Genomic DNA, 23,870 nt, shown 5'->3' with positions numbered 1-23,870 from the left:
CAACGAGGTGACGGAAGAGGATAGGAGCTAGAGATGCGTTTCGGAAAAATGACGTGAGGAAGCAGTCTCGGTTGGGGGGAGCTGCTTGATGGCTTACGGGACTCCAGCTCGGATGATCCAGATGAGTTTCATGACTTCATTTGGCAATACAGCACACAAAGGGAAACAAATAATGGTTAGCAAACCAGGCCTACCCACTTGAAATACCATGGAGAATTGCATACAAACACATGTGAATTGCATTGAAAATGTTATCCCTTGCCACATCTACAGATAGGAAGGCCTTTGTTCATACGTGTATTTGAATTGTAACTGGATCGCATAGAAAGGGAAACCCAGCAAATCCTCGGACTTTAGTTATAGTTAACCAAGGAGCTCACAGCCCTTGATTCCATGTTCCTGCTGTCTGAATTACATGGAAAATGCATTCAAGCAGGTCTTTTGCCTCTAAAGTTTCAACAAAATGAATTGAAAGGCCTTGATTAAAAATACAATTGTGTTAGCCTTTGTAATGATGTCTCTGATCTTCTTCCCATACAGAAATTCAAAACCTCTTGCTGATTGCAAGGTTGCTACCACTCATGTGAGGCTCACCATCTCAATCGGTATAACCATAGAAGCTGATCATGATCACCACAGTGACCTTAAAATGTGAGAAGAACAGCTCGAGAAGAAGCTGGCCACAGTGACCTTAAAATATGAGAAGAACAGCTCAAGAGTCTGAACTGTTCAACTGTTCTAACAGCAGAAACTCATCCTCTCCATTGTTCAGGTGTAGCTCAAAGAAGTATGTGTATTACGCCTTGGCACACCTATGTCACAAGCATTCACCTTTGCCGCAAACCGCAGTGAGCACAGGGACTCATTTGCAGACGCCACATCTGGGGACACGTTGACAAACATGAGAGTCTTGGAGTCTCCACCTAGGCATGGCTACAGCAACAACATCAAGAATGAGAAGGTCTTCACATGGCAAGTTCTTTGAAAAAACAGATAAAAGCCTTTATCATCACAAGCTTCAAGGACATGAACCTACTTGCAGAAGATATGTCAACTTGGAGTTGCGATAGGGAATGTGTTGGTCCTGGTTAGCAATGGCTAGAATGACATCTCCCAAGCTTGCAAGGCTCTTGTTTATAGCCTGGATTTGACAAATTGGAATCTTGAAGCTCTCTCTCTCTCTCTCTCTCTCTCTCTCTCTCTCTCTCTCTGCACAACAGTTCATTTGCAAAAGCAAAATACCTGCCTCTGTATGATATTATAATACCTGAGTTTCTTTGAGACGATCCCCACTAGATCCACTGCGTGAAAGCCTCTCACTTCCTGCTAAGTCAATGAGATTAAGTACTCCATTCACCTGCTGCTCTATGCTCTGCATTGCATTAACGACAAAGCCAAAACCATAATAACTTGGTAAATCAATGCATGCACAAGGTGCATGCTCTGCATTAAACAGCATAGCAGCATCGTGGCACAAAATGAAATGCCGATTCCGCAAACCTCATTAAAGCCAGAGATACGCAGCGTAAATACACAGTGACTCCTAGAGGATTGCTCATTCATGGCAGTTTGACCTACTGCCCTGCAGGTACCATAAGCTCTTCTCAATTAGTACTCCTAGACAGCCAATCAAACAGTTCAAAGCCCCCTAAAAAAGTTGTGTTCTAAAGAAACAATGAAATTCCGTCGGGGCGACCTGCTTTGTGCAGCATGCTTCAATAGAGAGGACACTTCCTTCCATTTTGTAACCTCCACCAAGGTGAGATCAGATACACTGGTTATTCCGTTCTGATCATGCTTCACAGCATACTGTTTTGAAGGTGTACCATTTCTACTACCGGTAGCTAGAAGATCCCGAATGGTTTCGTTGTAGATCTCAAGCATGGATGCCTGTTTTGTTTCCACAACAATGCCTTTGTTTTCAAAATATTTTCTTGATTAACTCATAAAGCAAGTACCGGAATTTTATAACCTTAGAAACAACATGGTAAAATCCAGTGACAAACCTGCATTTGGAAGGTCCAGCCGTGAGAGCTCAGTGCTTGACTAGATTTAAAGATCTGTTCCAGTGACCTTGGAATGACTCCTTTTTGGTCTGGGTCATCCGGATTACCCAGCATAGTGTATGTTTTGCCAGACCCAGTCTGCCCGTATGCAAAAATGCAGACCTGCACGTGTTCTAAGCAAGCATTAATGAGATGATCCTAATCATTCTGAAAAGAAAACAAAGTTTCAAAGGTTTCATGGGGGGTCCAAATATTCAGTACAATACATATGAACACAATATATGGAACTTAGGGACTCTTCACACGCCAGCAGGCATCAACGCTTATGTATTGACATTGTTTCCATGTGATCACACCAACAGACAGCTGCAAGGAAAACCAAAAAGGCAGACAGGATCCCTTTTCCTGCTTCGTGTCACTTACGCATCCCTTTCTATCTTTTTAGCAAGCAAAGGCCAACTAGTTAAGGCAGGGAGGCAGTTGAAAGCACATAATGACAATTGGATTCGCTAATTCTGAAAGTCTCAACTGAACAAAGCTTCAGCATTAGAGACCTTTCAGCACTGTAGTTGGAGATGTAAAGAGGCCCATGCAGTATGACTCGTGATCGCCTACCTTATCCTTAGGATCAGAAAAAGAGCGGGCTTCATTTCTTGCTTGGCTAGTGGACTCAAGGGCACACCTACAAAACTCGTTGTTCATGTTCACCATGCATGATGTGTGACCTTAGCAACTTTTCAATTTTATCATTAACAATACCACATCCAAATAATCTTCCAAGCTAAGTCTACTGCCAAATGATGTGTTTTAAGAAAGATTTAGGAATCTATGCGAGTCATAGTATTGACTGTTCCACAAATGTAAAAGATCAACTGGGGTCCTGAATCAATGAACCACACAACTGCTCTGTACGTAATATGTCACGTGCATCCCACATGTGGATGCCACGTGGACATATCTATACCGCAAGTACAAGACTCAGAAGGAGATGTCATGTTCATTCCGCACTTGGATGCCACACGGACATATCTGTACAACAGGTACAAGACTTAGTGGTAACTGGCCCTTTGTGAGGTCTTGTCCAAGAAGAGTGTAAGAGGCCTCCCAGGCCTATCTAACCAAGATCTCCTAAACACAGTCCAACGCAAGATTAGAGAAAACCAAATAAAAGAAGTGCAGGCAAGCTGACCACCCAACCCTAGGATCAGTACTTCGATCCCACCCCAAGAGCCATGCCAATCGGCCAGCCCTATGGAGCCTAGACCACCAGTCGGCCAACATAAGAGGCTGTCAGCCAGCAACAACTGCAGCCTAACATCATTCGTGTGAAGCATAACCTTGTATGATGTTTTCAGCATGTTGTGAGCAAATTAAAATAGGCCGACAACAATCCTACATCTAGGACAAGAGGGATCCATGCCAAAAATAGATCCCACTCGTTGGTGGGCAACCCACCATGTATAAACAACCAAAAATAGGAAATATGGCTCCTCTTGTACGAGAACCGAAGTCTTGCCAAAATCCCTTTGAATGGGAGGTGTAATGTAATATGCTTCCTAGTGAAGCCTAAGAGTGGAAACTCTCTTGGTCTATCCAAGCATGAACGACCTAACATTACTCAAAATGTAGCTAAAGAAAGATATGCTCCTCATGGGGTTAGTCACATCAATCCATTCCCCCTCACCAAGGTCCCAATGTAGATTATCTGATAGGACATCCACCACATAACCATAGGCACCACGAAGCATGAGTAACCATCACTGGGGAAGGGTCAATATACCAACACTTCCCAGAGCGACCCACTACTCACTGAACAAATCACAAAGCCAAGTGTGATCACCTGTACATCACATCTCTCCATCCACCATCCACGCTGAATGGAATAGAAGGCAACACCCTCTTCTTCCTCCGGCTTCAAGAATCCTATCACCTAAAGAGGCACAGCTATCCCAAAAAAGAACCCCAACTACAAGTGGTGATACTCATTTATAAATGTACCAATGATCTAGTGGGGTTAGGTATAGTTGCATCAATCAACGCAATCCGTCAGTGACTCCCTCTAAGATGCTTGGTAGATACCTCTCTCAGTTCATCTAGAAGACTTAAAATTCTTCCAATCAAGTATTGGTAGATACCTCTCTCAAATCATCTAGAAGACTTAAAATTCTTCCAATCAAGTATTGTCATAAGAGCTCAGTACCAAGAAGGAATACTCTAACCACCAACTTGCAAAGTAGAGCTTTGCACTGTTACTCTAGATCAATGATGTTCAATCCCCCTTCGTTCTTGGGAAGGATAATAGTTTCAAACAAATCTGGCCTTGGTATCAAATGCTCCATCAAGCCTTGACAATAAGAAGACAGAGGTGAGCAGGTCAGGACATACAGGGAGCAGGAGGGAAATGCGCAGAAAAGAGGAGGAATGGCGGGTATGAGAACGGGAATAGTGGCGGGCAGGCAGGTGGAGAGGTGTGCACGCGGAGAAGAGAGAGGTGCGCAGGAGGGAGCTCCGAGTTCAGCGAATCTCATTTTTCAGCAAAAAGTCCTCTTTGATGTTTGGAAAAGGCTGTGTTTCCACCAAACAAAGATCTCCCTCTTTCTCTAGCTAGTGGTCCACTGGGCACCTAGTAAACTCCTATGGGCACCTGGTAAGCGATAGCTGGTTACTCGATCACATGTGGAAGATGCGACGCCCTCAGGAATAATACCAACACCACCACCTTTGGGATTCAGCATAAGAATGGTGACAGATTCTACGCCTGTTTGGGAGTGACATAGCTTCGATATATTATGGGTCACCATTATTTGGGCCATGGAGGTAGGGCCGCTTCCCATGGTGAGGGTCACACCGTTAAACTCGTCACTTTCTCACCCATTGGACCACACTAACCCCCAAGGATCAAAGAAGGGAGCTCCTTAGTAGCATCACCACCTAGCACATCTAGTCCCTTTCTCACCCAAGATGGCAGCTATCTTTTCTCGTATTACAACCCCCAATGTGGCTTTTGCCCTCTCCCCCAAGGATGTAATCCTCCTTTGAGATTGACCCCCCTCTCCCCTCCCCTACCTCCCCCTTCTAGTTGAGATATCAAGCTCAACTAGTACTACGGACATTGATAACCCACTTGGGTGATAACTTCCGCACTTATGCCAGTGGCATGGTTGGTGAGATTATGATTGATATACCGCCAGTGGACGACACGTTGTGTGACAGCCATATTTGGATTATTAGAGTATGAACTCATATAGTCAAGTTCACACTATGGACTAACCATTGTATGTTATAGTAGGAGAGTACTTTACCTTATAGTATGTACTCTTATCTCTTTATGTTAATGGTTGTAGAGAAAAAGAAGAAGATAGAAGAAAATTCAATCATCCATCTGTCTCTTATGTCTTGCTCTATCTTGTGTGTGTGTGTGTGTGTTTGCTTGCAAAGATCTCAAGCTCTCCCTCTTCTCCGCATTCTCTTTATGGTATCAGAGCTTCGGTTCATGTGAGAGCTAAGGAGGTAAATAAGAGGCAAAAACAAGACAAGCAAGAAAGCGATACTCGAGTAAGGAAATTTCTCTCTCTCTCTCTCTCTAATTTTAGAGCAACATCTTTGGTAGCTGTGAGAGTACTACCGACAGACAGAAAAGTCATTGTCTCAGATTGAGACATCCTCCTGAGTGAAGGAAGAAGACCATAGTGTGTATAGTAAACTTCGTTATCTATGTTTTTGTACGTTTCATCGCGATTCCGGCATGTTTCAGACCTTTTAGCTTTGCAAGCTTCCACAAGCACCTTGTGAACATAGTTGTTTCTTGTACCAATACAAACCTACTCGTATGGTAGGGTTCCGTACGGTCTCGGTATGGTACGAATTGGCTGTTGGCAATTTTTGACCGGTTGTGAAAGTGACTGTTTTTGGCCCGTTTTTTATAATTTTTTAAACTATTTTTTGACTCTCTTTTTTTGGCTTGTCTTAGCCTATAGGCTTAAGCTCTTGAGCCTCATTGCTCAACTCCTTTGAAGTGTCCTCCCTCCCCAACCTTCCCTCACATTCAAGTTCCATAACTTGAACTTTGAAGCTCTAGCCTCTCTCTCTCTCTCTCTCTCTCTCTCTCTCTCTCAAGCCTCTCTCTCTCTTCCCTCCTCTCTCTCTCTCAACTTCTCAAGCCCCTCTCTCTCTCTCTCTCTCTCTCTGCGTACTACTCAGGGTATATCTGGGATGGTTCACTCCACTATTGGGGTGAAACATGGCTGCCCCCTTTCTCCCACCTTATTTGGGATGTATGTGGATGAGAAACCTAACCTTAGGAATTAGCACTAATTTATAAGTGAGTGTGTACACACTTCATTAAGTTTTGGGCGACTAAAACTCACTTATAAATTATGACCAGTTTTCAAAGGGAACGTCAACCCGTGAACCGTGCGTGTAAAACTGTCTGCTTACATGATTATCTGACATGTGACAAGTGGTAAGTATTGGTCATAAACCTAGCCTTAGGAATTAGCACTAATTTATAAGTGAGTGTGTGCACACTTCATTAAGTTTTGGGCGACCAAAACTCACTTATGAATTATGACCAACCCATTCACACACACTGATGTCCCGAGTTGGACAAAACTCAACTTATAAATTATGACAAGCCCGGTGTTCACACACATTGATGTCCCAACGTGGACAAAACCCAATGTCCACTGCCCAAACCTTATCCCAAGTAGCAAGAGGAAGGAACCAGATTCCAAGATCACATACCCTGTGTAGTGTTTTTATACCCTCTTGCAGATTATTGCTACCTTGTGTTGGTGGAACAATAGAGCGTAGTGTCACGTGCATCCCGCACTTGGATGCCACGTAGACATTTCTGTACAGAAGGTGCAGGACCTGGGATGGTGAACTGGTCCCATGTGAGCCCAGTCCGGGACGAGTCAGCCAGGGATCCATCTCAGTCGTCCGAGGTCAGGTGTGCATTGTCCTGCACATGAGTCCAAGGTCAGGTGTGCACTGTCCTGCACATGAAGCAGTGCCAGTCCGCGCTGTGAGTCTCCCTCTGGAATGATGTCAGATGTTCTGTGTATCTGGTTTGCAACTGGATGCCAGGCCTCTGTAGGCATGTAGGTTTGCATGTAGAGATGGGGCCAGCCCATAGGGCTACCCCAGTGCGAAGATTTGCACTTGCACTCTTAGTATGGGCATGGGGGAGGTGTAGAACCACCCCCAAGGGGCCAGGAGGGCCCAAGCTTTGCCCACCAGCCAAGGCATGGGCTGGAAGGGCTGTCGGCCAGCCCTAGGGCTGCTGGACAGGCAGCCGACAGGGTTTGAAACCCTACCCAACAGGTCAGGCCAGGTGTAGGGGCAGTCCCACACCTCTGCGCAGCATGCCCAGCAGCCAGGAGCTGTCCCAGAAAGCATGCGCAGGCTGGACAGCATTTAATAAAGTGTGAAAGCATTTTATTGAATGGAACCTAGTCGTGGGGCTTTTATTAGCTGGCCGACTGGATGCAAGAGGGAGTATAAATACTCCAGCCTAGAATCCATGAATTCATCTCATAATTCACCAAGTGCTCCAAGCAAACAAGGGCCAGGACAGCCAAGAACTTGCTAACGCAAAGGGGTGAAGGACTGAAGGTCAAGGGCAGGTTTTCCAGCCAAGAAAAGGTCAAGTACTTTGTATTTGTTTTCAGATTTACATCATTCTAATAAAGCAAATACACCATCCGTGGTGGGGGCCCTACAGAGGGTAATTGGGACCCAACACTGTGTCCTCTCCATCTCCCCCTTCTCTCTCTATTTTCTGCACATCGTCTTTCAGTTTTGTGCGTTAATTCCGTCGCGAAAAGAGTGCTGATTTCTGAGTTTTGAAGTACCGATCCTTCTCCGAAGTTTCCGCATATTACAGTGGTATCAGAGCATCAGGCTCAGCAAAGCTAAACACTGAATCAGTCCCAAATGATGGTGTACAGGTCCAAGGTTTAGGAAAGTACACGGATTCGAAGCCCAAGGCGGGAACACAGATCGGGAAGAACTCCCAGGAGGTTTGTTGGTGGTGTTCCACAGTGCCAGATGGGGATGGCAGTTCCGTGACCCAGATAGGTTCTCAGGTAACGGTCCCAAGGGAGGTTGATCCTCCAAGGGTGATGTGAGAGTGCCAGACTCAGTTCCAGGAAAGAAGACCAAGACAGTGTTCAGAGTCAGGGCAGGAACGGATTGTGGACTAGAGGAAGACCAGATGCATAGATCTTCATCAAAGACAGAGTGGTTTGGAGAACAGACCGGATTTTCAGAGAAAAAAAGGTTTGCCAGGGATGGATGATGACAGAGGGACTTCGGAACAGGATTGGGATGATGACAGTCATCCAAGAGCAGGTTGGATTCCCGTCATCAAGTTTAGCAGAGGGGGATGTCATGTGCATCACAGATGCCATGGACATTCTCAGGGCTAGATCGAGAAGGGGCAAACAGATAAAGACCATGAACCAGTAGAAGATGGACATGGAGCAGGACTTGGAGCAAAGCATGGATCAGAAGGCTGTCGGCTGCATGAAGGCTGACGTCAGCAGCACCAGAGGGTTGTCGGCTGCAGGACAGAGGGTGCTGGCAGCAGGCGCATCCAGAATACCCAGTCGGCTGCATTTAATAGATTTTATGAATTAGTAACTGGCCGACCAGCAATCGGCCAGTTTCCCACATACTCCAAGGCCTATATAAAGGCACACTTGCTCTTTGTTTTATTCATTCAACCCACTAGGGGTATGAGTCATTAGGAGTCCTAGTCTAGGGCAGTTTTGGTGTGTTATCACCTTTTCAAGGAGGCAGCCAAGGGCTGCAAAGATATGTACCTTTTTGTAACATAGTATATACTGAAATTCCAGCACTTCTCACTCTCTCTCTCTACTCTCTCTCTACCTGCGTTTTTGCAGCAGATGGTGCGTTTTTGCATCAGAAGGTTTCCAAGAGTGTTTAGGGCTGAAAGAAGACTCCCAGAGCTCACTTCAGGGACAAAGATTCAGCAAAGAAAACCAAAAAAATTTTTCGCTCGTGTGGTTGGTTTTTAGACGCCGGTGGACTACCCCTTTCGGAGTGACTCCTGTCCCTCGAAGGACGGTTGGTTTTTAGCCTCCGGAAGTCTCCCACACAGATAGTGGATGGTCAGATTGCGTTCCGGAAAGGAATTGCATTTTCCCGCTATGGCGAGTTTCGGCGACGAGAGAGAACCAGAACCATGGGACCAGAGTGCACCAGGCAGCCCAGCTAGGGCACCCGGCTTGAGTGTCACAGACATGTTCCAGCAGATGATGCGAGCAATCGCAGACCAGACAACCAAGTTGGATGAGCAGAAGGCGCGGATTTTGGCTCTGGAGGAGCGTTCTCGCTCCCCAGCGTCGCGTTTTCCATCTCCTCCTCCCTCTCCTTCCGTATCCCAGATACCAGATCCTCGTCATAGGGACCCTCTCGCGGGGTCACAGCCGTAGCCAAGCTCCTTGCTTGAGATGCAGATGCGTGCATTGGAGATTCGACAACGAGAAGACGATGCCATGCGACGAGTGGAACACGAGCGTTACCTCAGAGCTTTGGACGCTAGATTGACACCGGCGGCGCCCTCGAATCATTTTCCCGAGAAAATGAATTTCAGTAAGTATAATGGTAAACTCGATCCCACTACTCTGTATTCATGGTTACATCAATTTGAAGCTTACTTTGCCGCAGTTAGGAAAACAGATATTGACAAAGTGATCTTAGCTAGTTGGTACTTGGAAGGTGAGGCCATTCCTTGGTGGACTCAGTGGGCTCATGCCCACACCAGAGCAGGTATGGCAGCTTATGTGTGGGACGAGTTCGTCCGCGACCTTAAGCAGCGGTTTCTACCGCCCCACTACCTTGAGCGACTCGAAGACGAGTTCAGGGGAGCGCGTCAAAACGCGCAACCAATCCTTCAGTTTGCCAATAAAATTTCGACCTTGTGTCTGCAATTAGGCTTATCTGATACGGACAAGAAAGGGAAGTTTTTGTATGGCCTGGACACGCAAATCCAATGGGAGGTGCGTATGTTTAGGCCAGCCACCTTTGAGGATGCACTCTCGCTTGCGCAGAGTGCAGAAATGAAACACAATGGTGGCAAGCCCAAGACTTCCCAGCCGGCTTCTCCCAAGGCTAACGCCTCGGGGGACAAAAGCCAGAAGAACCAGACGGGGTCTTCCCTAGGACAGAGCCCGGGAGCCTCTGGCTCCAAGAACTCGAACAATGCATCTAAGCTTACTCCAGACCAAAAAGCGGAGGCAGGCAAGACAGGTGGCAAGTTGAGTGCTGAGGAGCTTTCTCAGTACAGGAAGGAGGGTAGATGTTACTTTTGTCACACAAAAGGACATACTTCTCGGGATTGTCCGAAGAAGCCTCCAAAGGCCGCCGCCGCCTCCACAGCTTCCGTGGTGAGCACAGCTCCCACACAGACCCCAACGGCTACCCCTAGTTCTTCAACCCCCGGTGCTTCAGTTGGAGCAATTATTAGCCGGGAGCTCGAAGATAAGCAGAAGGGCGCCCATGACCAGGAGTATGAGCGCAACGAATTGCTCAAGTCCTTTGGCTACATAGGTGGCCAGAGAGTTGTTGTCTTGTTTGACAGCGGCAGCACGGAGGATGTGATCACGGAAGAGGCCGCTAGGCGTGCCCGTTTCGAGCTAACTCCGGTGGACAAACAAGTTGAGGGTTTTAGCACAGGTATGACAACGAGCGTCAAGTATGAAGCTCTAGGTGCTAAGTTAATGTTTCAGGGCATAGAGTTTGTGCGTGACTTTATGGTTGCCCCTCTTGTAGGAGCAGACATAATTTTGGGTATCCAGTGGTTTCACAAGTTTCTGCCTGATGTCAAGTGGGACAAGCACACGTTCCAAATCGATCGGAATGTGTCAAACACCCCGGTGACCATTAAGTGTGAGCCAGGTATTCCAAACTTTCCGCTCATAAGCCACTTGCAGGCTAAGCGAGCAGTCAGGAAAGGCGCACAATGTGCGATGATTTACATCCAAACAGCCCAGACGGTGGCCAGTGCTTCCGAGAAGTACTCGGTTCTCCATGAAAAGTTCCAGAAGATTTTTCTTCAGGACAGTCTCCCTCCCCAGCTCCCCCCGTCCAGACTGGAGGATCACAAGATTGACCTCCTCCCAGGCTCGGAACCCCCGAGCAAGTTTCCATATCGCCTTTCTAAGGCAATGGAATCGGAGTTGGACCGCCAACTCCAAGAATTGTTGCAAGCTGGCTTCATCCGCCCCAGCGTGTCGCCATTTGCAGCACCGATCTTATTTGTCAAGAAGAAAGATGGGTCTTCTCGGTTGTGTGTCGATTATCGTGCACTCAACAAGCTGACTATCAAGAGCAGATTCCCGATGCCTCGAATTGACTATATCCTCGAGAGGCTGAATGGAGCTAAGGTGTTCTCCAAACTGGATTTAAAGAGTGGGTACCACCAGGTTCAGATTGTGGAGGGGGACATCCCCAAGACAGCTTTCCGTGCAGAACGGGCCCACTATGAATTTGTGGTTATGCCATTTGGATTGACGAACGCCCCAGCTACATTTAACCGCATGATGATGCGTATTTTCCGGGAGTTGATTGGAGTGTGTGTGTTCATATTTCTGGACGACATACTCATATTTTCAGCTACAGTTGAGCAGCATGACATTGATGTGGAGAAAGTCCTTAAGTTGCTGGAAAGCAATGAGCTCTATGTCAATGAAAAGAAGTCAGAATTTTATCTGTTCCAGGTACATTACTTGGGATATATAATTAGTGCTGAAGGCATTCGACTTGATCCGGCTAAAGTGGCCGAGATTGTGAACTGGGAAGTACCTCAGACGGCTTATGACATTAGATCATTTGTGGGTATATGCCAGGCATATTCCACCCACATTGACAAGTTTTCTGATCTCTCGGCAGACCTCACCGATCTGCTAAAGGGAGTGAAAACAAGGAGGCAAAAGATTCGAATGACTCCACGAGCATTGGAGGCATTCCAGAACCTCAAGGTGGCTTTGTCAGAAGCGCCTTGTTTAGCCCTTGCCTCGTGGGACGAACCATTTCAAGTGATCACCGATGCGAGTAACATCGCAATTGGAGGTGTATTGCAACAGAATGGCCATCCGGTAGCTTACATGTCTCGTAAGTTACTGCCCGCCGAAAAGAACTACTCAGTCTATGATCGTGAACTCCTAGCAGTTATACAGGCCTTGAAACATTGGAAACATTTCCTGTATAGTCGTGACTTTGAGGTTCGCACTGACCATCAGGCATTGCGCTGGATTCAGACGATGCCAAGTGCACAGTGGAGTGATCGACAACACCGCTGGTGTCAGATATTCCAGCAGTTCGGTGGTATGATTGAGTACCTTCCAGGAAAGGCCAATCCAGTGGCCGATGCTTTGAGCAGGAAGGGACAAGTATCTGCGATTCAGACCACTAGACTTGACCTTGTTGGTACAGGACTAGAAGACATGAAGCACACGTACGCGGATTCCGAGGAATTCGGTACACAGTGGGAACAGGCATTGGATGCCACAGGACCATGCCATTTTCTGATACGCGATGGTTGGCTTTTCTACAAAGGCCGACTATGTGTCATGAAATCATTCCGGGCAGCTCTTCTCCATGATGCCCATGACGCCATTACACGTGGTCATAGGGGCATGAATTCGACTCTGGAGAAATTAGAACGGCAATACTATTGGCCAAAGATGAGGCGTGATGTGTTTACATATGTACAACACTGTGACATTTGTCAAAAGGTGAAAGCTCCTCGTGGAAAGAAGATAGGGTTGTTACAGCCTTTGCCAATTCCTGAGGGTCCTTTCCAGGACATTTCGATGGACTTTGTCACAAATCTGCCTCCTAGTCCGAGTAAGCGTAATACACAGTGTTTAACTATTGTTGACAGGTTCAGCAAATTTGTTATGCTTATTCCTTGCAGGGCCAATGTGACCGCCGAGGATGTTGCCCAGCTATTCATTCGGCATTGGTACCCGATTGGTGGGATTCCTAGGACCATAGTGTCAGACCGAGATGCCAAGTTTACCAGTCATTTTTGGAGGGCATTGTTTGATAATTTTGGTACTAAGTTGAATTTTTCCAGTGCATTCCACCCACAGACAGATGGCCAGACAGAGATATACAACCAGTTGGCCTTTGATGTGCTGAAGTGTTATGTCCACGATCAGCAAGGTAAGTGGGAATCGTTTTTGCCTTTAGTTCAAGCTGTTTTGAATGACTCTTTTTCTTCAGCTATTGGCAGGACTCCATATGAGGCAGCGTTTGGAAGGCCTCTCCAGTCGTTGTTAACCAGGACTTCGTCTTCAATACCAGAGGCGAACAGAGTGACGGAGTCTTACCAGGAGATCCCAGAGTCCGTTAAAGACAGATTGGCTAAAGCGCAAGAGGCCTACACTCGACAGGCCAATAAAGACCGAAGGGATATGAAGTTTTCAGAAGGGGATTGGGTGTATCTTCGGATTATGAAGCAAAGATTGAAGCAGGTGGGCAAGCGATGCCCAAAGTTGTCTTTCAGGAGCTTCGGACCATTTCCCATCCGGAAAAAGATTAATGAGGTGTCTATGCAGTTAAAGCTACCTCCGAGTTGGACTATGCACGATGTATTTCATGTCAGTTGGTTAAAGCCATATGCAGGTCCACCCCCTTCAGAGGTCAAAGACGAAGCGGAACCAGACATAATTGATGAAGCAGAAGTAATGGTTCCAGAACAGATCCTTCTGCACCGTTTCAAGCATGGCTCAGGCCGAAGACTACGACAGTTTCTCACGAAGTTTTAGGACCGAGGAACTCATGAAGCGGTATGGCTCGACAAAGAATTTTTCGAAGACTATCCGGCATTATTGACGGATTATTTGGAGGCTATGCAGCTTCCGTCAAGTTAAGCAAAAGGGGATGTCACGTGCATCCCGCACTTGGATGCCACGTAGACATTTCTGTACAGAAGGTGCAGGACCTGGGATGGTGAACTGGTCCCATGTGAGCCCAGTCCGGGACGAGTCAGCCAGGGATCCATCTCAGTCGTCCGAGGTCAGGTGTGCATTGTCCTGCACATGAGTCCAAGGTCAGGTGTGCACTGTCCTGCACATGAAGCAGTGCCAGTCCGCGCTGTGAGTCTCCCTCTGGAATGATGTCAGATGTTCTGTGTATCTGGTTTGCAACTGGATGCCAGGCCTCTGTAGGCATGTAGGTTTGCATGTAGAGATGGGGCCAGCCCATAGGGCTACCCCAGTGCGAAGATTTGCACTTGCACTCTTAGTATGGGCATGGGGGAGGTGTAGAACCACCCCCAAGGGGCCAGGAGGGCCCAAGCTTTGCCCACCAGCCAAGGCATGGGCTGGAAGGGCTGTCGGCCAGCCCTAGGGCTGCTGGACAGGCAGCCGACAGGGTTTGAAACCCTACCCAACAGGTCAGGCCAGGTGTAGGGGCAGTCCCACACCTCTGCGCAGCATGCCCAGCAGCCAGGAGCTGTCCCACAAAGCATGCGCAAGCTGGACAGCATTTAATAAAGTGTGAAAGCATTTTATTGAATGGAACCTAGTCGTGGGGCTTTTATTAGCTGGCCGACTGGATGCAAGAGGGAGTATAAATACTCCAGCCTAGAATCCATGAATTCATCTCATAATTCACCAAGTGCTCCAAGCAAACAAGGGCCAGGACAGCCAAGAACTTGCTAACGCAAAGGGGTGAAGGACTGAAGGTCAAGGGCAGGTTTTCCAGCCAAGAAAAGGTCAAGTACTTTGTATTTGTTTTCAGATTTACATCATTCTAATAAAGCAAATACACCATCCGTGGTGGGGGCCCTACAGAGGGTAATTGGGACCCAATACTGTGTCCTCTCCATCTCCCCCTTCTCTCTCTATTTTCTGCACATCGTCTTTCAGTTTTGTGCGTTAATTCCGTCGCGAAAAGAGTGCAGATTTTTGAGTTTTGAAGTACCGATCCTTCTCCGAAGTTTCCGCATATTACACGTAGATGGTAAGGAACATGGGCACTTCAGAGGGTAGTGTGAGTTGCAAGTCTACACCGACAACCACTTTGTTTGCAATATCGTATTCATATGCATTGGTATAAAAGTCTGGTCAAAAATGCCCATGACACTATGTACTTGATTCTCCCAAGATCAATATACTTTATTTGAGGCGGGGAGAATGAAATGCATGCCTCCAATGGTTTACAGGATGAGCAAACTCATGTGGTGCACACTAGGGAACGTGAATATGTGGGACAGCCGTCTCGTGGCAAAGAGAAAATGCAGGAAGAAGAGTCCATAGTCTTAAGGGCTGAACGAACTTGTATGTAGGCTCTTCTCTATGCACAACAAGAAGAATTGAAGTTCTACGGCTGCGAGAATCCATTGGTACATGACCATTTGAAAACCACGAAAGCTGAGTCTTATATGGATCATACAATGGTAATGATTGCTCAAGAGTTGTACATGCAACCGAGGGATGCAGCACGTGTATACTTGGCTTGTACCGAGGATGCCTGTGTAAAAAAGACAACAATCCCACGTGTCTTGGAATCCCTACAGGTGCCCGAACAAGAACTTATGTCTAAGAGGATGAATCTCCATGCTATGGGAAAGGAACCATTAGCGACTTCACGCCATGCAGGAGTACCTTATGTAGCCCGTGAAGGATACAATGTTTATGGTAGTGGTCAAAATGTATGTCAAATGCCATTGCCGGTTGAAAATGTGCATACACAACACATGCAACATGGGCTGCAATTTTCTGTTGGTGTAGGTATTCCACGTATCTCTCATGCCACTCATGCCTTCAAGTGTGCTCGTGAGAGAGAAGCTGTGGCTGAAAATGCACCAATGCATGTTGAGGGACCAACCTTGCCTCATGCTTACAGGGCACATGTAGTCCCAATGGACAAACTTTCGGGAAAACGTGTTGAGATGCAGGCTAATGCATCAAAGTCTCTTGACTTCAAAGCCGGAGACAAATCTGTAAAGTTTAACGCATATCATGGGGAATTCTATTTTTGTCAAGTATTTGAGTCATTAGTCTTAGTCGTAATCTTGATTTCTTGCACTGGAAATATCTTTCAATGCTAACTCCAAGCTGATGCATCAAAAGCACTTGCTTTTATTGTCCATTTTGATATTGCTTTCAATGATGAGGATTTCACTCAAAAATCTATGATCTGGTACGTAAGCATGTTCATGAAAGGCACTGTTGGCCATTGGTGCCTCACGGAGAAACTCTCACCGAATCCTGTTAGATCATGGGAAGAGTTCAAGGAGAGGTTCTATGCCCAATTCTTGCCTCCCAATGCATTGAATGCGATAACAATAAAGTGGGATTAGGTGAAGCAAAATGAGGGAAAAAACAATGAATACGTTGATAGGATAAAAAATGTTTGGACTTTATTTTGGGTTCATGCTTGTAAATTGGGTGTGTGGAAATAAATGAGTGAGAAGGTGTTATGTACATATTTTCCTTTATGAGAAGAATGTAAATATACTTGGGCCAAGCCATTGTTTTTTTTTTTCTTTGAAACCCCAAGGTGGAGCATACATTTAGTATGGCTTAGGGGGAAAAAGAGAGTGTGATTTTTTAATACTTTTATGAAAGAGTTGTTTAAAAAGAAGAGGTCATTGGGAAAATAACTCGTAATGGACACGAAAGGAAAAAAACAAAAATAGAAGATGCTGGCGACGTGTCAATTCTGGATGTTTACGACTCTGTTCGTGGAGCACATGCATTTACTTGCTAAATCTTGCATGGAGTCTGCAGGCGCTATAAAACACTGGAGCGCAGATCTAAACAGGGAGGAGGGGAGAGAAAAACAAAAAAAGAGTATTACGAATTTTTTTTCTGAGGAAGAATCATGACGCTGAAAGGTTTGCTTGTGACTGAAGACGTTAGAGTGGACCTGTGAGACGGAAGGCAGGAAGGTGAAAAAGACGTCTGCAGCAATTCACTTGAAGGCACGGCTGTTTCTTTTTTTTGATGATCGTGATGCTGCTGATGATCATCGTGATGCTCTGTTAAACGGCAGCTTGCTCTGTCTTGCTGCTGGATTGGAAGTATTGATCGTGACGTTATTATTAGCTGTAAATCTGATGAACGGCGGCCTGCTCCGACTGAACTAGTTGCCACGCAACCTGCTGATGATCGTGAAGCTCTGTATGAACGTTGGCCAGCTCGTACATGATCGTGATGCTGCCTCCTTAAAGCTGAAGAAGTTTGGTGTGCTGAAGCGGTTAGTTGTTGTGGTATGCTGAACAAGTTCAAAGGTCGTGGGTGCAGTCTCCTCTGGTGGACGATTTGCTGAGCAGATGTTTCATCTTGACGTACTGCCAACTGAGAAAAAATGGTGATGTGCCTTTTAGTTGCTGGTCATTAAACTCTGCGATCTCTGCTTTGAACGTTTTAAGCTATTGATGAGGACACATGTTATTGTTGATGATCAGTCTGGGGCCATTGATGCTATGTGAAGAAGCGTTTTGTTACTATTTATTTTCTTGATCAGAAAAATCAGAGATTTCCAGAACTATCTTTTGTTTTTCCATTGTGGCGGAATCCATTGCCTGGTGGGTCAATTTGTCTCAGAGTTATTCTACTTCAGAGTGAAGCATGATTCTATCTATTGAGCTCGACAGTGGTATTGAAGAAATCCTTTTTTGTGGTTTTCAAATTGAAGTCATATTCTCCGCAGTGCATGGGGATTACTGGTCTTTACTTTTGCAAGTGGATGAGGAAGAATGGGAGAATGTTCGTTTACCTGCTGAAGAGGACCTCCCTGAATACATTTATCATCTTGAATTTTGTACAGAAGTTGATGTAATTTGATGGAAAATGTATCTTATTTGTCACCTGAAAGCAATTTCCGTCTAAAGTCTTTGTAAAGGAGTTTTTGTGGGAATATATGTCTTCTTCTTCTTCGGGTTATTTCAGCTTAGTGTGAGGGAAGAAAGTTGGGAGGTAGTTACGAGAAAATGAGGCGCCTGTGACTGGTCTTGTTTGCTTAGGAAGTAGACCATAGGCTTTGCCGTTGGTCTCATCATTCTTTGGCGATCCTGCTGGGGAGCTTAAAGTGTTCTGAATTGGGATTTGTGTACACCCAAGACAGGACAAACCTGGAAATATGGCCCACGAGTTTGCTCGTTTTTATGGCTTGCCTAATGAAGATCCGGAAAGGTTTATAGAGAACATAGAATTCACCGCCTTGATTAAAGATCGAAATTCTCCAGAAGTGTTGCTTCAAATTCTATCTTTTTGTTTGGTAGGAGAGGCTCGTTCCTGGTTGCAAACTTTTAGAGCTGAGTTTCATGATAACCAGGGTGTTCAGAGGAACCCCACGTATGGTGAAGTGAAGGCTGCATTGGTTGCTCATTTTGTTTGCACCAGAGATGCTGATGGAATATGGAGAGAGTTGTGTGCCTTGCAACAGAATTCTGGCCAATCAGTGGATGACTACTTAGGCCGTTTCACGGTAATGTGGAACAAGTGGCAAGCTGCACTAATACCAGAAATCCCTCCCCGTGTGATTAAGAAGGACCGGTTTATTGCTGGTCTTAGATCTGACATTCGGGTAAAGGTGGAATGCAAGGAACTTCCCACATATGAAGATGTTCTCCGAGTTGCCAAAGAAAAAGAAAGAAAGATGAAGAAGCTGACTCAGATGGGTATAGAGGTGTCAAAAATACCAACCGTTCCAGAGCTTATTCCACATATGGTAGCTGGGCCACCGAACACAGAACCAAAAAAAGAAGAAATGCTGAAAGAAGAAATTCATGAGATGTCTGAACTCATGAAGAATCTCAGCTTAAACTTGATGGCAGGAAGAGGTCGGGGACAAGCTCCAAATGGCAAAGGACCAGGCAGTATGCCTCCTATTGGTGGAGCTCCATCATCATGGTTTCCAGGACGAGGTCGAGGTATGAATGCTCCTTATGTGCAATGCTTTAAATGTGGAGATTGGGGGCATTATAGCACTAATTGCGATAAGCCTCCAAGGATGGGTGGTGAAATCTATCCTTTGCCCTCTGGATTAAGTAATAGAGTGAATGATCATAGTGTGGAAATCAAAGATGCAGGTCAACCAGGATTAAGCAGCAGTTCCAAAACTTCTGTGGAAGAAAAAGGTAAAGGAAAACTAGTGAGTCTACTTGGTTTGGAAGATGATGAGGTGACTGTCTTGCCTCTGGGCAAACGAGATCGAAATGAAGAAGCTGAACCCAGTGCTAAAAAAGGCAAGCAGACGGAAGAGGTAATCACTCGTCAGAGGAAGAAAACCAGGAAGCCGAGGAAAAAGTACAAGACATATGACTATCCAATGGGGAAAGATCAAGGTGAATACGATCTTGTGGAAGACCTTTCTAAGAGGAAGCCAGATATCACCTTTGCCCAAATGATTGGATTATGTCCCAGATTGAAGAAGGATTGGCGACGTGCTGTGAATCCAAAGAAAAAAATGGGAAAGACCTCTGGTAATGTATTAACTATTTCTGAACTTCCAGATATTTGTCCTTCTGTTGAGGCGTGGCATAATGGTTTAGACCTTGGTGAAGCTTATATTGATGGTGGTGCTCAGATCTGTGTTATCACTCAATCTTGTACGGAGAAATTAAATCTAAAGGTAACCTCCCCTTCAACTTTTCGAATACGGATGGCTAATCATGCAAAGGTAAAATGCTTGGGAATGGTGGCTGATTTGAATATTGAAGTATTCAGTACTCTATGTAAAGTGGATTGTCATGTCATGCCTGCGGGATTAGGGGCCTATCCTTTGATTTTAGGGAGACCCTGGTTAAGGAAGGTTGGGGCTATTCAGAATTGGAAAGATGGAGTGATTACTGTACATGCTTCTTCAGGGAAAAAAATGAGTTTTGATATGGTAAGTCGGTCTGAAATCTCTGAAGTTGAAAAGGGAGAGGTAGAAGATGAGTCATCTAGTAGTAGTGAGGAAGATAGTAGTGCAACTTCTGAGAGTGATATAGCTGATGTAGCCTTCGTAGGAGGGGTTGAAGATTTGCATTTGGGTAGTACAACCATCAATGACAGTGAGGAAGAGGATAGATTTGAAGAGAGAGAAAGATTTTTGCAACCAAAAAACTATGCAGAGTCATCTTTAACTCTAATGGAAGAGTCATTATCTTCTGGTCTATCTCCTGAAGAAAAAGAGGAATACTGCAGAGTGCTGAGAAAATATCCCAACTTATTCATCACTTCTTGTGAGGAAATAAGAGGATTCAAAGGGAAACCACTTAGAATTGAATTAAAAGAGCATGCAAAGCCAGTATTTCAAAGGATGAGGAGGTTGAATCCCAAACAGATTTCAGTTTTGAAAGAGGAAGTAATAAAGTTACTTAAGGCTGATATTATTTTTCCTGTTGGTCTTTCTGATTGGGCCAGCCCAGTGGTTATTGTGCCAAAGAAAGATGGCAAATGGAGAATCTGTGTGGACTACAAGCCTTTAAATGCAGCAACAAAGGCCAATCATTATCCTCTTCCTCATATTGATGACATTTTGGATCGAATAGCAGGCCATCAGATGTATAGTCTGTGTGATGGATATTCTGGTTACTTCCAGATTGCCATAGCTCCAGAAGATCGAGTAAAGACTACCTTCCTTACACCATGGGGATGTTTCGGCTACAAAAAGATGCCCTTTGGGCTCAAGAATGCACCGTCTCATTATCAGGAAAACTCCGACCAGGTATTGGCCCCATTCTTGGATAAGTTCTGTAAAGTTTTCATTGATGATATATGTGTCTATAGTGATCGTGCTGTACATAGTCAGAAGCTTGATGAAGTCTTTCAAAAATTGGATGAAAGTGGTGGACAGCTTAACCCAAGAAAGTGTCATCTAGCACAAGGAAGAATTAAGGTTCTTGGACACATTGTGTCTGAGAATGGGATAGAGCCAGATCCAGACAAGATTAAGGCATTGATGATGCTGCCCTCTCCTTCGACCACAAAGCAATTGCATACTTTCTTACAGAAAGTAAAATATTTGTCACGGTTCATTCACATGTTGTCACATGCATTATATCCTCTTCAGCAAGTAGTAAAATATGATCCTTTAAAATGGACTGATGAAAGTGAAGAAGTGTTTGAGGCGATAAAAGAAATGTTAGGACAGATTTCTAGTGTGAAAGCTCCTGACTTTTCCAAGCCATTTTATGTAAATCCCTCAGTTGGGGTGGATGCAATAGGAGCTGTATTATTACAGCAAGGAGAAAATTCTCGGTATATGCGACCTGTGTACTATGCTAGCAGAGTCAAAACTGAAGCTGAAAGAAGGTACACAGCAGCTGAATTAATAATGGCCAGTTTACTTTTTGCTTGTAGAAGGTTCAGATCTTATATACTTCCTCAATCATTTGTTGTCTTGACTAGCTGCACCCTGCTACCTCAGTTGCTGAATAACACTACTCTTTCAAAGTGTATGGTTAAGTGGATAACTGAACTTCAAGAGTATTCTTTTACTTTCCTTGTTGAAAAATCTACTAGAGCTTCACTGGCAGATTTACTTACATATAAAGACGGTCCTATATTGGTGAAGGAGGTTGATGATCATACAGTTCCATTGGAAGAAAAGATGTTGGACAATGCTTTTGTTCTTCATTTTGATGGTTCTTTCAGGAAAAGTCTAAATTTAGCGAAGGGAGGCATGGCATTATATGATCCAGGGGGAAGGCTAGTTCAGAAGAAGAGTTTTCTACTCAATGTTAGTAGCAACAATGAAGCTGAATATTCAGCTTTACATGAAGGCTTGAAGGCATGTCTTGAGAAAGGTATAAGAAGATTAGCTATTAAGGGTGATGCTTTGTTGATTGTTAAACAGATACTTGGTGTTTGGAAGACAAAGCATGCTCATCTCAAGCATTGGTTGTTGGCTATTAAAAGAATGTTGAAGCAATTTGATGCATGGACATTACAACATGTGGAGAGGGGGCAAAATGTTGCAGCTCATGAAGCAGCTCAAGATGAAACTGAGGTGTGTCTGAATGTGGTAAGGATACAAGAACCACTGTTTAGAGGTAGAGAATTTTTGGCTAAGGTTGAGAACTTTTTGTTGACTGGGAAAGTTTCTGATGATCTTCCCAAACAAAAGAGATACAGATTTGTAAAATCCTGTGCACCTTATTTTATGATAGATGATGTCTTATACATGAAGGGAACAGATCTGATTCTCAGAAGGATACCCTGGCAAGAGGAAATCATGCATATTTTGGAGACTAACCATGAAGGCATATGTGGTGGCCATTTTGCTTTCAAGATTATGATGAGGAAGATTTTAACTGAAGGTTATATTTGGCCTTCACTCCAAAGAGATATCCGGCATTGGTGTAGGTCATGCCTACAATGTCAACAAATGGGTAAGAGGATTCTTCATCCGGAACTCAGAAATGTCATGATAGCTTATAACATTTTTGAGAAATGGGGGATTGATGCAATTGGTCCTATGCCAATGACTGCAAGGAAAAATTGTTATTTGCTGACTGCTGTTGATTTTCTATCTCGTTGGGCTGAAGCAAGACCGATGAAGGTAGTCAATGCCAAAACAGTGTGTAAGTTTGTTTATGAAGATATTTGCTGCCGTTTTGGGGTTCCTTTGGAGCTTGTTTCTGATCGTGGGCCTGGTTTTCGAAGTGAGCTAATGGATCTGCTTTGTGAAAAATTGAAAATCAAGCATAGATACTCGTCTCCGCTTTATCCCCAATGTAATGGTATGAACGAATACTTCAATGGGAAATTAACTAGTATAATGGGAAAGATGATTAGAACACATGAAAAAAGTTGGGATCTAGTTGTACCTTGGGCATTATGGGCATACCGAATAGCAGAGAAGGAAAGCATTAAATTCTCTCCTTATCACTTAGTTTATGGAAAGGAAGCACTTCTACCATTGGATGTAGAAATACCTGCCTTGCAATTTTTGATGAAAATAGATGAGAACCCAGACTTAACCTATACCAATAGGTTATTGGATATGCAAGAAGCACAACTAGACAGAATGAAAGCAGTGGAACACTACACACAGGTACAAGAAAAAAATCAATGGAAAGCTAATCAGAAATTCAAAGACAAAGAAATCAATAAAGGAGACTTGGTGATGAGATATGACAGTAGGCTGGATTTCACATTTAAAACGCGATTTGTGACTAAATGGGAAGGGCCATACTTTGTGATCCAAAAGTTTGCCAATGGATCATACCAGCTGGCGGATTTGGATGGAAGTCATCATAAAAATAGAGTAAATGGTCTGAGATTAAAAAAGTATTTTGTGAGAATTATGCAGGTAAGTTCATGTGGACCAGTCGTCATGAAGACCAAACAAATAAAAGACCTCATGGATGAGGATATCTCCACCGAAATAGCAACTATGTTTGATTTTTGACTGCTAGACATTAATGTCTGCAGCTTGGGGGATGGGCAAAATGATAGGATAAAAAATGTTTGGACTTTATTTTGGGTTCATGCTTGTAAATTGGGTGTGTGGAAATAAATGAGTGAGAAGGTGTTATGTACATATTTTCCTTTATGAGAAGAATGTAAATATACTTGGGCCAAGCCATTGTTTTTTTTTTTCTTTGAAACCCCAAGGTGGAGCATACATTTAGTATGGCTTAGGGGGAAAAAGAGAGTGTGATTTTTTAATACTTTTATGAAAGAGTTGTTTAAAAAGAAGAGGTCATTGGGAAAATAACTCGTAATGGACACGAAAGGAAAAAAACAAAAATAGAAGATGCTGGCGACGTGTCAATTCTGGATGTTTACGACTCTGTTCGTGGAGCACATGCATTTACTTGCTAAATCTTGCATGGAGTCTGCAGGCGCTATAAAACACTGGAGCGCAGATCTAAACAGGGAGGAG

At 44.7% G+C, this 23,870-nt stretch overlaps 1 protein-coding gene across 5 annotated transcripts in view; it reads right to left on the bottom strand.

The window, feature by feature from the left end:
- Positions 1-216: 216 nt before the first annotated feature.
- Positions 217-23,870, bottom strand: part of LOC147636111 (kinesin-like protein KIN-14N) — a 46,523-nt gene continuing 22,869 nt past the window's right edge. For all 5 annotated transcript variants that reach the window (XM_086801547.1, XM_086801546.1, XM_086801545.1 and 2 more), the window contains 6 exons: positions 2,007-2,168; positions 1,697-1,890; positions 1,501-1,582; positions 1,268-1,372; positions 1,037-1,141; positions 217-933 (listed from right to left, as the gene is read on the bottom strand). In XM_086801547.1, the coding sequence (XP_086657673.1) occupies positions 769-933; positions 1,037-1,141; positions 1,268-1,372; positions 1,501-1,582; positions 1,697-1,890; positions 2,007-2,168 (813 nt within the window). In that variant the 3' untranslated portion in view covers positions 217-768. The remainder of the gene's footprint in view (positions 934-1,036; positions 1,142-1,267; positions 1,373-1,500; positions 1,583-1,696; positions 1,891-2,006; positions 2,169-23,870) is intronic.

The sequence above is a fragment of the Cibotium barometz genome, chromosome 8, assembly GCF_041138505.1.
Source record: "Cibotium barometz isolate CiBa-2024 chromosome 8, ASM4113850v1, whole genome shotgun sequence".
Lineage (NCBI taxonomy): Eukaryota > Viridiplantae > Streptophyta > Polypodiopsida > Cyatheales > Cibotiaceae > Cibotium > Cibotium barometz.
Note: the sequence above shows the minus strand (reverse complement) of the source record. Positions and strands in the feature narration are given on the sequence as shown.